Source organism: Plecotus auritus, assembly GCF_963455305.1.
Source record: "Plecotus auritus genome assembly, chromosome: 7".
Lineage (NCBI taxonomy): Eukaryota > Metazoa > Chordata > Mammalia > Chiroptera > Vespertilionidae > Plecotus > Plecotus auritus.
The window spans coordinates 16308545-16326298 of record NC_137774.1 but is presented as its reverse complement, the minus strand read 5'-3'; the positions used below and the strand labels follow the sequence as shown (position 1 = coordinate 16326298).

The window sequence follows — 17754 nt, the reverse complement described above, 5'->3', positions numbered from 1 at the left end:
TTTTACACCCCCTCACTCATCCCCAGTCTCCACCTCGTTCCACACCCAACGAGGCTGAGCTATAACTGAGCGACTGATGACATATTCCCTCCATTTTTTCTTTAGTTAGCCCCAATTCTTTCAAAATATCTGTGAGATGAAGCAAGGAGGCACAGTGGATTGGGGCTAGATTCTTAGCTTACACTTCCCACCTCTCCTCAGATAGCTCCTCTTTGCCTCTAAGGCACCGAACAGGAAGAAGGAGGGAACTGAGCTTTTCCCAGATAGTCCCAACCATCATTTTAGAGGCTTACTCCCCTTGACTCTGCCTCTTCTGTGTATCATCAACAAAGTTTAACTCCTGGCAGGAAGGATCAAACTTAACGCAAGAAGGTTTCCCAGCTGCTAGGGTGGTTTGGCACTGCAAAGGGTTGATTGTCAGTTGGAGAAGTGTCACCATCTGGTCATGAGGGAACTGGTTGGCTGTCTCTGGGAGTAACAACAGCTTCTTTGGGTGGGGGTGGCATTGAAGATGATAGAGGAGAGGAAGAAGATGGTCAGTCTGTGCTTCCCATAAAGGCTCCAATGATTCATTTAACTTTGGTAGAAAGCAGACGCTAGGGTGGCAGGAGGAAGGTAGTGAGCAGGGAGTTCTTAACTGTTTACAATGAAGCAAATGTCCTCTGGTGTTTTTCTGTGGACAAAATGTGCAGCGCATTTTGAGTCAGACAGCATGCTCCCCCCACGTGGTCAGTAAGTGCACAGTTCAAGGTTCTGAAGCTGAACTTTCTCACCACGCCAGAGATAAGTCAGCCATTTTCACAGGCTAACAATGATTAATCCGCCTCTCCCTTCACCTGCTTTCCCCGACATAGTTTTGTAAAAAATGAACAGGGTCACTCACTGAAAAGGTGACAGCAGTTGATCCAGCCAGTTTCTGCTATCTACCCCTGAACACCTTCCCCACTGATCAAGTGGTAGGGGGAGAGGAGCACACACACACACACACACAAAATAAAAAAAATAAATAAAATAAAAATAAATAAAATAAACTGTACATTTTGGAGTTTGAGCTTTAATCCTTTAAGGAAATCTCCCCCCACTGCTCAGACAAAGCCTTGGCTTGAAGCTGGGTTTTGTATCCTTAATACAATGTGCAGACAAGACCCATTCTAGTGATCATAACTGAGCAACAAGGCAGCTCCTCACTCCATAGAACCCAGAGCCCCCGCCAGAATAGAGGATTTGACTGCAGGGAAAGTCAGAATGCCTTATTGGTAATAAAAGCATTTTCTGGATGAGGTGTGTGGCAAATGATGACTCCTTCCCCTCTTTGCTTGCCTGTTAGCAAATAAACTGGCCCGAGTGAATGAGTCAACCTTGCTCTAGGAGGAGACGGTGCCAGGACACGGGAACCAGCTGCACTTATTTAGCAGCAGACCAGACTGTTCTTTCTGGCACCTTTCCTTCATGTGCTTCCCAAACCAAGATCCCCAAGCCTCTGGATTTCTGTTTGTGGAGAAAGTGTCTGAGGAGTGCCCAACTAGTGTTCCTGTTTAGGGGCCCATAGAACTTTCCATCCTCATCGCTTCCCAGACTCGGCTGGTCATTTTCCCAGAGGCCATCAATAAGTCTTGAGTCGCCCTGGTTCGTTTGGCTCAATGGATAGAGCGTGGGCCTGTGGACTGAAGGGTCCCAGGTTTGATTCTGGCCAAGGGCACGTGCCTGGGTTGTGGGCTCGATCCCCAGTAGGGGGCATGCAGAAGGCAGCCCATCAATGATTCTCTCTCATCATTGATGTGTCTATCTCTCTCTTCCTCTCCCTTTCTCTCTAAAATCAATAAAAATATATATATATTTAAAAAGCCTTGAGTCATAATTGCCTCGGACAAAATAATAGGGAACTCACTGATATTTGTACATATGAGTTCAGTTTCGATCTAAGGATCCCCCAATTGATACAGTGAATTGTGTAAACATCTAACTTCCCTGCCCCACTAGAATGTCCAGGTCCCAGAGGACAGCCAAGGTTTAATTTGCAATCTCTTTTTTGTTTGTTTGTTTTTGTTAACCCTCACCTGAGGATATTTATCCATTGATTTTTTTAGAGAGAGTAGAAGGAAGAGGGAGAGAGAGAGAGAGAAAGAAACATTAACGTGAGAGAGATACATTGATTGGTTGCCTCCCACAAGAGCCTTGACCGTGGCTGGGGATTGAGCCTGCCACCAAGGTACATGCCCTTCACGGGATCAAACCTGGGACCCTTCAGTCTGCGGTCTATCCACTAAGCCAAACCAGCTAGGGCTCACTTGCAATTTCTTATAGAGCCAAGCATGGGGCTTTGCTCAGGAAATGTTGATTGAATTAAACTGGAGAACTTCTTGAAAGGGAAGATGACAGGAGTTAGAAGGAGATGATAGAATCCCCTCTCTGGAGAGAGTTCTTTAAGTGAGTAAATTCTCATTGAAACCTCCAGCAACTCAAATACTTCATCCCCATTATTCACCTCAAAATATCCACAAGTCCTGTGAGCATTTGAGGACTCTGCTATTTCTCTCCGCAGTCTGCTTCCTAGCAGGCTGCGTCTTTGGGGGCCTCACCTCTTTCTGTACATGATAAAAATTTGCTGGAGGCAGCAGGAAGGGGCTGGAAGGTAGAAAGATAGACTAGCAAAGAGTCTCATGATGATATACAATGGCTCTGACCAAGAGGTACCCCTACCAGGCGGGCTGCCTGCCAGAGGGACTCCTCCTCTACCCTGTGAGTAGATATCAGCTCCATCCCACTCCTTATCAACACAAGCATTCTCCCTGAGTTTCCTCCAGAAGATAGGGCCCTCCGCTGGCCTCCCCATATGCTGAGAGAACTCTGCCTGACTCAGAGATTCTGGCTGCCAGCAGCCCTGAGGAGAACCAGATAGTGAGTGGCCTTTGAATAATTTGTCAGAGGGTCTGCCCTATTTGCCCTCAACTCACCTCACACCATAGACACTTCAGTCCCCAGGGATCACAACAGTAGTTACTCAATACTTTCGAGGTAGGCTTATCTGGGTGGAGGGAAAAGACTATCTCTTCCAGTGGGGCCCACTACCTGTGGCCTAGCATTCCTGACAATACAGAGCACCCTTCCCCACAACACGGCCAAGTACATGCTTTATTTGCAGCCCACCCACAGCCCACCATTACCTCCCCAGACCAGGCATGGTAGGATAGGGTTGCTTGGACCAGCAGAGACAATGTGGTCAAGGGCAGCTGGGGTCTGCTGGAGGTGGGTGGGAGCCCATGGAGGTTGGGGAGAAGATGCCAGACCATACTTCCTGGATGATGTTTTAATCATTTCCAGCATGGAATGTTGTCTACCTTTGCTACAGACTCATTAGCTCTGAGTTCCTTTTCCCTGTCCCCAACCTACCCCTTACAAGGGAATATGGACTTACTGGTAGGAAATTCAAGTGAATATTTTAAAGTTTTATTCCCACTAGCTCTTAGCCTTGAAAACTGCCTCTGTTCACCACCTGATTCAGCCCCTGCTCCCTTCAGAGTTCGAACTGACCAAGGGTGCGGTTTTGGTCTCTGCACCGCTGCAGGGCGATTTCTGCTTGTGCAGGGGAGAAAGGCAGCATTGCTTCTCACGACTGGGCATCTGTTACTTTAATATATTCCTTGTCTATATCCATGGCTGTAGTAAAAATGGATTGACTGCCTCGTGAACATAAATACCTCCAAGTACAAATGGAAGATCAAACTACAGAAGCCCTTTCCAGAGTCCCCAGTCACCAATCTGTTGGTGATTTTATTTAGAACTATATATCAATCATACTGTTTTTGTATGAACACACATTCATTTTATTGCTTTCACTTATGTGTGAAAACCCCAAAGGTCCTAACTTTAAGGACATTAAATGAATGAATTAATCAGGCATTCAAAGAGGATTCTTTTCTGGCCCTGAGCTATGGAGCCACATGGGAAGAGGGTTTGAGCTCCCAAACCAGAGGCATTTCCTAGACCCTAATACAGTTAAGAAAGGCCCAGCAAGGTGACATTACCCAGTACAATAAAATGAACTACCTTCTAAATTAATAACTTAAAACTTGAATCACTAGGACTTCAAGACTTTTTCTTTGTTCCCAAATAAGTGCAGTTGCAGACTTAGAAAATCAGGCATCTTTGCAAGAACCAAGGTGATTTAGACTCTGTCCCGTGTCTCCGGCTGGGTTCAGAGCCAGGAGGGCAGCCCCTGGCACCGTCAAGCCGCATGCCCAAGTTAATAATTGGCCCTGCAGAGTACATGGCCGATCAGGCTGTTTTTGTGTGCCTGGTTTTCTATTTTACGTAAATCACCCTGAACATGTTTGCATCAACCTACTGATGATGCACCTTTGATCAATAGATTTTAGACAAAAGTGGTTTTTGAGTCCAAAGATCAGGGCTGGGTTGACCTGCAGGCTGGTGACAGGGTGTATAAAACGGGCAAGACGCAGGCTGATAGCAGAGTTATCACCACCAAGTCTGCAAGGGCTCAGCTGACGGCTTCCTGAGGGGCCAGGGAGTGAGCATGGAGGAAAGCATGAACGTCCTTCATGACTTTGGGATCCAGTCAACACACTACCTCCAGGTGAATTACCAGGACTCCCAGGATTGGTTCATCCTGGTCTCTGTGATCGCAGACCTCAGGAATGCCTTCTATGTCCTCTTCCCCATCTGGTTCCACCTTCGAGAAGCTGTGGGCATCCAACTCCTTTGGGTCGCTGTGATTGGAGACTGGCTCAACCTCATCTTCAAGTGGTGAGTAAGAGCCAGGCAGAGAGGAGGTCGGCAAGGAAAGAGGCTGGCATTCTTTCTGGAAATGTCTGTCCATCAGAAGTTGCCTTCTCCATGCTATTCAGGAAGCCACAGGTCCCTCCCCTCCTGACTCTCCATCCGCTACATAAAGAGAGAAGACGGAGAAAACCCTGTCAGTGAGTTGAAGACACAGGAAAGGCTATTTCATATGGACGGAAGGCCAGCTGGACTTAGTGGAAAGTCTGGATTGTAGGCTATAAGCAAAGAAACACAGTTTTACTACTTTGCAGCAGAATAGGCAACATAACAGTAGATGTATGAAAGAAGAAAAGTGATGTATGAAAAAAGAAAGCATATAGGTAATTTAAAAACCTATTGTGTGGGGCAATGAGGAGGAATCCAGAGAACTGGGCTCCATCCAGGCTTTCTTCAGCCACCTACCAGCTGCATGTCCTGGGCAAGTCATAGCAACTCTCTGAGTTTCTGTTTTATAATCTGTAAACTTAGGTTATCTCTGGGACCTTATAATAATTATAGCTAACAGTTATCGAACATTTAGTATGTGGAAGGCCATGTGCTGAATGTTTTTCTGGAGGTAGTTACTATGTTACAGATGGAGAGACGGTGCCTAGACCAACATGGGTAGTAAATGTCAGAGGCCGGATTGACACTCAGGCAGGCTGGCTCCAGGGGCAAGGCTCTTAAGAACCATGGAATATCCAATGCCGATAAACTGACTCTTTCGGGGAAGGATGGGAGGCAGAAGAACCCCGATTTTAACATTTGCCAAATTCTACTGTTTATACACTGAGAGGCCAGATTATTATGTGTTCAGAGATCATAATAATCCGGCCACTCAGTGTATATGCACGAATTCATGCACTAGGCCTCTAATATATATTTTAGAGGCCCGGTGCATGAATTCATGCATGGGTGGGTCCAGCCAGCCTGGCCAGGGGGAGGGGACATGGGCGGTTGGCCGGCGTGCCTGCTGGTCGAACTCCTGGCCGAGGGAACAATTTGCATATTAGCCTTTTATTATGTAGGATATACACTGAGTGGCCAGATTATTATGTGTTCAGAGATCATAATAATCTGGCCACTCAGTGTATATTCCCATTATAGCCACTTTCAAGCTACTGATGGGTTTGACTTGCAAAAATCCTGAATATTTTATAATTGTTAGCCAGTACCAGCTGACTTTAGCATATTACTTGTTTGGCCTCTCTTTCGTCATCTAGAAAATGAAGAGTGGGACCAGCTTCCCTCTGCTTAGAGCAGGGGTGGGCAAATTTTTTGACTCGAGGGCCACAATGGGTTCTTAAACTGGACCGGAGGGCCGGAACAAAAGCATGGATGGAGCGTTTGTGTGAACTAATATAAATTCAAAGTAAAGGAGCGAAGGGGAGAGCAAGAGAACCGGATAGAACAGCCGGATCTGGCCCACGGGCCGTTGTTTGCCCAAGGCTGGCTTAGAGTCTAAGCCCTTTACCATCTCTAAAGCTATCTATGACTACTATCAGATGATTCTTACATCTCTTTCAGCTCTAATATTCTCTGGTTATAAACAGTAAAGGTCCTTTAGAATAGAAAAAAAAAGATTATTGGGCTCAGAAGCCCAAGGGATTCTGAAATTTCTATTGGAAAATTTAAGTTTTATCTGTAACATCCCCTATTAAAGAGCATGACCCTTCCCAGCCACCCAGTTCACCTTCTTGGAGGTGGCCAATGCACCAGTTTTCTGTTTAGGGTCACATGCATCTTCTTCTCAAGCTACTCTCTCTTCTCCAAGGTGTGGGCTTCTGGCGAAAGGGTTCCTTCAGTAACCTCAGACACGGGTTCTGCTTTTCCACAGGATTCTCTTTGGGCAGCGCCCGTACTGGTGGGTCCTGGACACCGACTACTACAGCAATACCTCTGCACCGCTGATAAAGCAGTTCCCTGTCACCTGTGAGACTGGACCAGGTAAGAGTCTCACCCTCTGCACAGACAGAAGCTGGGTGCACCTTGCTCATGTGGACACCTGTTAGCATTCGTTGTGGGTGAAGCTGTCTTTGAGGGGACACGAGGAGAGCCATTCCTTCCCGCTTTTTCTCAGGGTCTTCAATATGATACAATTCCATTTTAATTGATCTCAAGAAGGCCTTCCTGAATCTCATCTTGCTGCTGCTTTGGAAATCTGCCTAATGTTTCCAGAACCTAATTATTCATCCAGAGAGGCAAGCACCCTCACGGGCAATGGGCTCATGAGAGTAAGTGTGCAACGGCCCTTAGTCTGGGAAAGGTTAAGCCCTAGAGGCCTGGTGCCCTGGCTGTCCTTCCCAGAGGCCTGGTCTGGCAGCTGTGTCCTCATGAGCTGACCTATCAAGCGCACAACCTGCCAGTATTTTGCTAATTATAGCCATACTGGTATTGCTCAATCAAATGACAGATTTTGTTTTTTAGTAGGTAATCAGACTATGCAAACCCTTCACTCATCTTAAGTCTCCTTTACCCTTAGGAAGGGTGCTGGCATTCCGTCCTCTGGGACTCTACTCCTGACCCCCGAACTAGGGCATGGCCCATAGTTATTCATTCTTACAAACCCCTTGTTCACTTCAGACCATGTGCATTCATTCAGGTGTTATTTATTGAGCACCTACTCTGTGCCAGATACTGTTCTAGGAACTTGGAATACCTCAGTGAATAAAATGAAGATCTCTGCTCTCGTGGAGCTATTTGAATGGTGTGTGTGTGTGTGTGTGTGTGTGTAACACAAGTAAAATATATAGAATATTAGAAGAAGATAATTTAGAAGAGGGAGGAGGAGGAAGTAGAGGGGAGGAGGAGAACAGAAAAGACAAGGCACCCTAGCTGGTTTGGCTCAGTGGATAGAGCATTGGCCTACAAACTAAAGGGTCCCTGGTTCGATTCCAGCTAAGGGCACATGCCCAAGTTGCGGGCTCAATCCCCAGTCGGGGTGGGGTGCAGGGGGCAGCTGTCAATGATTCTCTCTCATCATTGATGTTTCTATCTCCCTCTCCCTCTCCCTTCCTCTCTGAAATCAATAAAAATATATTTTAAAAAAAGAAAAGACAAGGCTTTGCCTATGGTGTTCCCTGGAAAGCAGACTCAGATGGAGATCAGCTTACAGGAGTTTCGCTACTCTCAGGAGCAGCATTGATGGAAGGAAGACTAAAGCCAACAGGGCAGAAGGAGAAGGCTGGTTGTGATTCAGCCTCAGCCAACTCCACAGGGAGCTCTGAAGCTGAGGATGGCCCTTAAGAGTTGCCTGAATTGTGTCAAGAGGAACAGGCCCTTATACTCCCATGTAGACCAATGATTGGGTACAGGCCAGCCCCAGGAAGAGGGTAACCCTGATCAAAATGGCTCTCTCAGCTGGAGAAGGCTGAGAGCTAAGGCCCGTCTGTGATCACACTTTCAAAAGCTGAAAAAAATAAGACCTTCTGTCCAGAAGGGGATCTGGGTGGAGGTTGACATATCTCAGGACCCTCTATGTCTCAGGGTAGAGGAATCAGGAATAGGAACCGTGTGGTCAAAAATTAAATAGTGTGATCAAGGTAATACTCATTGAGAAGTTGAGATCTGAGCAAAAACTTGAAGGAGGCAAGGGAATTAGCTAGTAAATTTCTGGAGGAAGAGTTGTGTGACCAGAAAGACTAACAATGCCACAACCCTGAGGTGGGAGCATGTTTACAGGAAAGCAATGAGGCCAGCATGCGCGGGGCAGAGGGCGCAAGAATGGAAGAGAGTTATGGAGGGCTAATTTGTTTCTAATTATACATCCAGTACTCTGATTCTTTGTGTAATCTCTAGACTGTATATAAGTACAAGAACTGGGCCTTCTCTGGTTTTGCTCACCACTATACTCCCGGACTTAGCATAGTACTGGGCCTGCAACAGAAGCTCAGTAGAGACTTGTTAAATAGGTGACAAAATAGATAAATGAATGGATGGTATGATGGGTGGATGAATGGAAGGATGGATGGATAGATGACACCCCCTACCAGTCTCTGGGATGGAGACTTTCACCTTTAGTACATTCATTCATCTCTTTCCTGCCCTTTAGGGAGTCCCTCCGGCCATGCTATGGGTACAGCAGGTGTGTACTACGTGATGGTCACATCCACCCTCTCTATCTTTCGGGGGAAGAAAAAGCCCACCTACGGATTTAGGTAAGAACTCAGCCCTGGGGTGTGGATGGTGGAGAGCAGGAGGTGGCTTTCTCTGTAGCTGATACACCACTTGCTCTTCCTCGAATCCCCCTAGCCCATCCCACACTTTGGGTTGGTACTGATAAGAGTTGCAGCATGTTTGCTGAGTGTGAAGATTAGAGTCACAGAATGTTAGGGCTGGAAGAGACCCACAAGTGCACATCCTATTTTTACAGATAAGGAAACATGGTAAAGGGGCTTCTTGAGATCAGGTAGTTAGGTAGTGGCAGGATTTAAACAAAGACCCATTTCTGTACCAACCATAGAGCCTATCCATCTACGTTAAAATAAACAGAGAAATGTAAGACATTCCTACTACAGGGAATTCTGGGTATGCGGCCACTGTGCAAATACATTCTCATACACAAGGGTTCATCGCGTGCCACAGGCATCTTTGAGCTTGTGAGTACAGGCATTAACTTACAAGTATTCCACTGATGAACCCAAGTTAGCCAGGCTTCAACACTTCTGCTGAAGCTGTTCTCTTTGCTGAAGGATGTGTATCTGGGTTCTGTTATGGTTGCCTCTTCCGTTGCAGGTGTTTGAACATCATTTTGTGGTTGGGGTTCTGGGCCGTGCAGCTGAACGTCTGTCTGTCACGAATCTACCTTGCTGCTCATTTTCCCCATCAGGTGGTGGCTGGAGTCTTGTCAGGTATCAGCTGCTCTGGATCCCTCCCTTCCTCTCCTACGTATCCCATTTCTCCCTAATCAGGACAAAATCCCAGCATGCCAGCCATATTCTGTGGTTATCAATGCTGTTAGCATTTTAGTGGGCTGAAAGTCAAGGGTAGATCATTTAAAATGATTAATTTCTATGGGAGTGCCCAAATCTACACATTTAAGTGTGTTCCAGAAAAGCTGCACTACACCAAATACTTACCCAATTAAGTTAGCTTGAAATCTCTGAGCTTTTTACAATCTTTATTTCTTACTGATTTTCCATTGGGAGTGGCCCTTAGTTTAATTTTAAGGGAATCTACCAACTTAACAAATTAACACAGTGTCCTAGGAAAGCTCTTTATTTAAATAAATTCACCTACATACCCACACTTGGTCATTTTTATAGGTTTAGAGTTTTCAATATTTGTGGTTTTTTATATCCAGTTAATGAGCGGGAGAAAAGATCTAGGCTAAGTGTAGAAAGAAATTCTTGACTTTGTGGTAGGCATCCTATATAATAAAAGCCTAATATGCAAATTGACCAACTAGCAGAACGAACTGTTGCTATGATGTACACTGACCACCAGGGGGCAGGTGCTCAAATCAGGAGCTGCCCCCAGCCCACAGGCCCCAAGCCAGCCAAGGTGGGTGCCAGCAAAACACGCCTGCGCCCCCGCCATCGCCCTGCCAATTGCCTCCCTCTGCAGGAGGCGACTGGCGGCGGCAGCAGAAGGGGGCAGGGCTGGTGACTAGGCGGCGCCAGGGTGGCCAAGGCAGGTGCCAGCAGGGGCCCCGATCGCCCGACTGGTTGCCCCACAGATCAGCTCTGATCGTTAGCCAGGCCTAGGGACCCCACCCATGCACGAATTTCGTGCATTGGGCCTCTAGTAAGAATATAAAACCTTAGGGAAATTGTGAATTTTCCCTTGGAGATCTGTAAGAGCATAAAACAGTGCTGCGAGCAAGATATATAATGAGTTCATGGCAACTACAAAATAACACAGCATTCAGTACTGGGTTCCATGTTTGAGAAAGAGCCTGGAAGTCGTGTGACATGAAAGACCTGGGAATGTGTAGATTAGAGAGGAGAATAACTATCCTCAAATGTGTTAAAGAGGCTCTGGATTTACCACTTAACTCTTGCAGAAAGAACTGAGACCTATCGATGGCATTAGAGGGGGACAGACTTCATTCAGCTCAGCAAAAGAAAGAATGTTTTAATAATCAATCCATTCAAAGAGGAATTGGGCTGCCCAAGTGGGATTGAACTCTCCACCCCTGAGGCTATTCAATTAGAGACATGAGGACCCCCCACAGGAAACAAGTAGGCGGTAGGAGGGATGTATGGAACATGACTCTTCCCTCTGAAAGAGTCTATGGGTGAGGAAAGGCTGGAGTCACATATGGGAATAAACCAGGTGACCCTCTAATCTAGCATCTGTGATTTAATGGGTGACAGATGACATGTCACCCATTGGTTCCCAACCCACCTCTAGCTGAAGGTCCAGAGTCTTTCCTATTTCTCACCATCACTCTTTCTCCTGCTCAGGCATTGCTGTTGCTGAAACTTTCCGCCACATCCAGGGCATCTACAATGCCAGTCTCAAGAAATATTTCCTCATTACCTTCTTCCTGTTCAGCTTTGCCATTGGATTTTACCTGCTGCTGAAGGTGCTGGGTGTAGACCTCCTGTGGACTCTAGAGAAAGCCAAGAGGTGGTGTGAGCGGCCAGAATGGGTTCACATTGACACCACGCCCTTTGCCAGCCTCCTCAAGAACCTGGGGACCCTCTTTGGCCTTGGGCTGGCTCTCAACTCCAGCATGTACAGGGAGAGCTGCAAGGGTCGACTCAGCAAGTGGTTCCCGTTCCGCCTCGGCTGCATCGTGGCCTCCCTCGTCCTCCTGCACCTCTTCGACTCTTTGAAACCCCCATCCCAAGTCGAGATGATCTTTTACGTCCTGTCCTTCTGCAAAAGTGCAGCAGTGCCCCTGGCATCTGTCAGTCTCATCCCCTACTGCCTGGCCCGGATCCTGGGCCAGTCAGACAAGAAGTCTTTGTAAGGAATGTGGAAACTTCAGTACAGTATTTAAAGTCAATGACTGTGCCGAGGATTGCGGGCAGCTAGCGTCTTCCGCCAGCCCACTTTGAGGCCAGAAGTGCCTGAGTCAGCTTGAGTGACCCCTTTCCTCCTATGCAATTCTAATTGTATTGGGGGGGTGTTTTTTGAAAAACTAATAAGGGTATTTGAGAAAGCCGTGTCTGTTAGAAGTTGGGTATGGGTTTTTCCCTGAAGACTTATTCTTCTGCCAGATACACAAAAGTCAGACTTCCAGGTAGGGGACAGCTCACAGTCCCAGGCTGGGAATCCCACCTGAGAATGCTCTACCCATGCTCATTCTTATCCAGAAAAGGAGAAAAGAGAAGCGGATTTGATAGGAAAGGAAGGATGGATTAAGGAGGATTTTTTAGCATCTTGAATATCATGCAAATTATGTCAAACAATACCTAAATGGCTTTGATTGTCCTTAAACCTTTAGGTGAGGGACTCTCAATAGTGGGGGACCAACCTGAAGTGTAATTAATAGGTGGTTAGTGGGGTAATTCTGCATCTTGTATTTTTCTATTATATATCTGTGGTCATTGTATTTACCAGGATTTCTGAGTGGCTGCAGTGACCTAGATTTGTACTAAGTCAGAGCATTCAGGCACAGTCAAGCTTCTCTGTCACCCTAGATCTTCCTCCTTATTAGCCCAGCTCTGCTTTCCCCAGAATTTTCCACTGGCTCCACACCCGCCCTGCTGGATACTCAGATGCCTAAATGTGACTCTGTGGTGGTGCTTTTTCTATGTTTCAGCTAAGCTCTGAAATCCTGAACAAAAAGGTAAGGAGAGGCAAGGATTCCCCTCTCCAGAAGGTCACTCCAATGTTACTTTGGATTCCTGAGGGTACCCATGACTCCTTTCTCTAATCCCACGCCAACCAAGAGCACATTCTTGGAGGGAAAGCCTCCTTGCCTGTCCTCCAGTGTCAGCTGGTTTGCAGAATATGTCCTAAAAAATGCTGAAGTCTATTTATTTGAGAGTCCTTGTTTTTGCTACTAATTATGTAGTTCACCATATATTATCGTTCACACCAACCTTCCTGGTCATAACATCTTTGAAAAGAAAAATATATATGTGCAGTATTTTATTAAAAACAACATTTTATTTAAGAACGAAGCCTTGTTGATTACTACATTTTAGATGCAACGAGATCTGAAGGTTCTAATTCTGGCTCAGTTAAATTTCTAGCTCGTTCTCTATTTCCCTAAATAAATAATTTAGTTTCTGTGTACCTATGTTTTCCCTTTGGAGAAAAAAAAAAAAAAGGTGCTTTCTCTTGAGTTGGCCAGGAGCCCCAGTAGAGTTAGGGAGACTTATGAAGTGTCCATGGGCCACAGGTAGAGTTGAGCACAACATAGGCACAATATATCATTGGCTAAGACTGAACATTCCTTACCCGACCACAGGTCAGCATGAGTTGCTCTACAGGTCAAACCACCACTTGAGGACAGACAGGCAGGGTCATTACCAAACTAAACAGTCAGGGGAATGTAAGTTGTAGCAGGAGAACAAGACTGGGCAGACTCTGGAATGCATAACCCTGTGTCAGCAAGGTTTGGGGTTATAGTTAAAGAAAGTGTGAACAGGACAGGTCATGGCACCAAGGAGTACTCAAGGGAGCTATTGCAAGTTTCTCTACGGAGTGATTTCTTTCACCCTGGATCTCCTGAGGCTGAAATCTGCTCAGTCACCTCAGAACTTTGAAATGGATTTATTTAGGGACAGTTGAATTCCCCTCCTGGATTTGTTTGTTTGTTTGTTTTTTAGGGGGAACCACGCCCCTAAGAGACTCTAATGGTCTCACCAAGGGAGAAGTGAAATGGTCTTGTTATGTCTGAACTGAACGGCACTGCTTAGTCAGAGACCTCATCCTTGATGATTTATTTGCTCTCAGGGACCAAGTCCAGGTTCCTTGCAATGGGATCCTGACAGAAAGTAAATAGTGCCCCTTCCCCCAACAGTTGGTGAAGTTGATAAAGATCATAATAGCAGATAAAATTTATTGAGTACTTACTATCTGCCAGACTCTGTTCTATGCATTTTATTTATTTATACAATTAACTCACTTAAGTCTCCAGACATCTCTGAGGTGGGTGCTATAATTTACCCTCATACTATATATGAATAGACACAGAGGGGTTATGTGTCTTGCCCAGTTTAAAAACCAGGCAGTTTAGAGTCCACGCTCCACCCTCCACCTGCCTCACCCCCATACCCTACCAATATCAGTAAAATTGGCAGCTGTATCAAACTTTCAGATACCAGATATGACTCTTTTTTTTCTTTTTGTTAATCCCCACCCAGAGGATATTTTTTTCCATTGATTTTTAGAGAGAGTGGAAGGGAGGAGGAAAGACAGGGAGAAACATTGATGTGAGAGTGACACATCGATTGGTTGCCTACTGCACGTGCCCCAACTAGGGCTGGGATCGAGCCTGCAACCGAGGTATGTACCCTTGACTGGAATCAAACCTGTAACCCTTCAGTCCACTAGTTGATGCTCTATCCACTGAGCTAAACTGGCTAGGGATATGATTCTTAATTTAAACCATGGAAAATCTGATTTCTTGTAGGCAAAGGACATTATAAAACTTAGAATGATCCTCCCAGTGGGCTACTACTCATTTCTAAGATGCCATATTTTAAAGGAAGATGCCATATTTTAAAGGTATTTCATAAAATAACTATTAGAACAGGCATAACCATGTTAGTTTAACAGCAGTGCTAAAAACAATTTTTTTTAGCTCTTTGCTTTCTCTCTTTCAAGAAAGAGATTAAAAGTCTTGCTCAGACTATCTGGGTCAAACAGTAAGGTAACTTACTTCTTACTTTTACAATCAAGATAGAGCGAGAAGATAGAATTACCACAAAGAACTTTTGATATAAAGCCATATGCAGAGGTAGAAAATAGAGACACTGTGGAAGCTTGTTTAGATCAGAGACTCCACAAATACAAGATTGCTACCTTTTATTGGAATGGGCAAAGTCTAGAAATGGACAGACCTAAGGGCTTAGAATTTATAATGGGTAAAGGCCAGAAAAGGGGTCAGCTCATGATCAACTCAAGATATAGCCATTGTAGCCCTAACCGGTTTGGCTCAGTGGATAGAGTGTTGGCCTGCAGACTGAAGGGTCCCGGGTTCGATTCCGGTCAAGGGCATGTACCTTGGTTGCGGGCACATCCCCAGTAGGAGGTGTGCAAGAGGCAGCTGATTGATGTTTCTCTCCCATCAATGTTTCTAACTCTCTATCCCTCTCCCTTCCTCTCTGTAAAAAATCAATAAAATATATATTTTTAAAAATTGATATAGCTTTTTAAAAATTTATAACAACTTTTTTGAGATGTAATTTACAGACCATACAATTTATCCATTTAAAGTGTGCAATTCAATGGCTTTTTGCATATTCAGAGAATTGTACAACCATCACCACAAATCAATTTTAGAACGTTTTTGTCACTCCATAAAGAAACCCCATACCCATTAGTAGTCACCTCCATTTCACCCCAACCCACCCAGCCCTAGGCAACCACCAGTCTATTTTTTGTCTCATAGATTTGCCTGTTGTGGGCATTTCATATGAATGGAATCATGCAATACGTGACCTTTTGTGACTGGCTTCTTTCACTTAGCATAATGTTTTCAAGGATCATCCATGTTGTAACATGTATTAATACTTCATTTCTTTTTATAGTCAAACAATATTCCATTGTAAGGATGTAATAAATTTTGTTTACCTGTTCATTAGTTGATGGATATTTGGGTTGTCTCCATTTTTGGCTATAATAAATAATACTGCTATGAACATTTGTGTACAAATTTTTGTGTGGAACTATGATTTCATCTCTCTTGCTTATACACACACACACACACACACACACACACACACACACACACACACCTAGGAGTGAAATTGCTGAGTCATATAGTAACTCTGTTTAACCTTTTAAGGAACTGTCAGACTGTTTTCCCAAAGGCTTAGTAAGGAAGTTTTACAGTATTTCTGGTTTTGCCATCTCTTTGGATTTCCTAAGATCATACTCTGTATTATACCTTTGTCTAATTCTTTTCCTTAAAGAGCTTTAAAGCAAGATTGATCAGGTGATCATAGTTTAATGATAAAATGTCAATGGGTTCCTCCTACTTTTGTTGGCAATGGCTTTATTGCTCCAGTATGCATTCCAAGAGCATTTTATTTGAAGACATATCTGGATATCTGAAGTTCCGGCCCTGATCAATTGACTAGTTGTTTGTAACCTGTCAAAATTTGCTGACTTGTTTCCTTGAAATACCATTACTTTAGCTGCTGAATTATTAATACTTACTGATTTTTCTCTGTAGTAACTGCAGAACTAGGATAGTTGCCTTTAAGGCTTGTGTGTGTAAATAAAATAGGACAATATTATTTGTAACCAAGAGTTTTTCAAGAGCCTCTTGAGAATGGAAAACCTCTGGCCAAACAGCCTTCTGATGATGTTGTTAAGGAGAGAATCAACTAGAAATAGTACAAAGAAGCAGTCAACAAAAGCCACTTCCATTAGAGAACCAAAAACCTAATGAATCTAGAAGAGAAACTAGAAATTGTCCAGTCCAGTGATGGGCAACCCAAAGCCCAAAATCTAATTTCAGAGTGAAAGATGAAAGCGCTGCTGCTGGGTTGTTACTTCCCAATAAAAAGAAAAAAAGTCTATGAATATTTTTCTTTTTCCTGAATTGACCCCTTTGTTTAAGTTGCTCACTATTATTTCTATTCAAAAATTGTTTTCATTTCACAGACTCAGAAATTAAGGCCTTAGCTCCTCTAAGTCACCTAAGTAAGTGTCCCCAGGTCTCATGATTCTTAACAGAGAGCAGTCTCCCTTTGCCTGTCTCCTGCATTTGCCTGGGCTGCTATGTCGACATGAAGCTGCTGAGACAGAAGTGAAAGACATAAGCAGACTGTGAACCGCTTATTTGAACCAGATCCAGGGTTTGTGAACCAAATTAAAGCTGCAGCTAGAATAACTATGCAAGGTGGCCTGTTCCTAATTATGTTTGTGCTCGAAGCTTCTTTTGCTCTCATAAATCTTTCCAGGGCAGAAATGTAGCTACCAGAAGAAACAACTTGGTGTTTTTATTTGTGTGTGTTTTTTTAAGCATGAGGTTAATTTTCCAGCCAGCAAATTTTCACTGCTTTCCTTTATGCCGTCTTCTTTCTTTCTTCTTTTGCTTTTCGTGTTCCTCAGTCATTGCCTTCAGATCAGCTCAACTCACTTCAGTGTTTGAAAACTGGTAGAACTCTACTCATGCTGCTCCATCACAGAATTGGGGATCTGATCCTTTATTAGCTGCATTGCTTCCTATCCAAAGGCAAAAAGATTGAAAATCTAATTCCTTTCTCCTCCGTTGTGAACAGTTTGGAACTCCTTGGTCAAAGCATGTCATCACAATTTCATCTCTCCACCTCCATCTTTCACTCTAATCTCCTCCTGTAACACCAGCCCATTGGCAACATGTCCCTGATCCCTGCGTGATCACCCCAGTAATGAACTCAAGTGAGCCTGTTTTTGTTGTTGTTAATCCTCACCTGAGGATATTTTTTCCCATTTAATTTTTTTAGAGTGGAAGTGGGGGGAGAGGAGAGAGAGAAACATCAATGTGAAAGAGACATATTGATTGGTTGCCTCCCCCAACCAGGGCTGGGGATCAAACCTGCAACCCAGATATGTGCCCATGACCAGGAATTGAATCAGAGACCCTTTGGTCCTTGGGCCGGTGCTCCAACCACTGAGCCAAACCAGCTAGGACTCAAGTCAGTTTTTTGAGAGATGTAATTTGGCTTAGTTGATTTGATAACCCAAGCGGCATAAGTCAATTTCTTTGAGTCATTTCTTTAGGCTGCCAAAGCCCTCCTAACCAGTCCATTCCCCACCACCCCCCAATACAGTGAATACAATGGGATGACAATGGCATCATCATTCCCTATAGGCTGTAGTGAAATCACCATGGACACGCTACACCAAAGCCTCCAAAAA

At 44.6% G+C, this 17754-nt stretch overlaps 1 protein-coding gene across 3 annotated transcripts; it reads left to right on the top strand.

The window, feature by feature from the left end:
- Positions 1-3811: 3811 nt before the first annotated feature.
- On the top strand, positions 3812-15550 carry G6PC1 (glucose-6-phosphatase catalytic subunit 1). 3 transcript variants are annotated; one of them, XR_013961108.1, is made up of 6 exons: positions 3812-4764; positions 6617-6726; positions 8831-8936; positions 9514-9629; positions 11187-14226; positions 14844-15543. XR_013961108.1 is itself a non-coding variant. In XM_080678329.1 (5 exons), exons 1-5 carry the CDS (start codon positions 4535-4537, stop codon positions 11696-11698), a joined length of 1074 nt encoding a protein of 357 aa, XP_080534455.1. In that variant the 5' UTR covers positions 3812-4534; the 3' UTR covers positions 11699-15550. The 3 variants fall into 3 exon arrangements, 2 of the variants coding, with proteins under 2 accessions (XP_080534455.1, XP_080534456.1); XM_080678329.1 differs by having other exon boundaries at positions 11187-15550; XM_080678330.1 differs by having other exon boundaries at positions 4470-4594; positions 11187-15550.
- The last annotated feature ends 2204 nt before the right edge of the window (positions 15551-17754 follow it).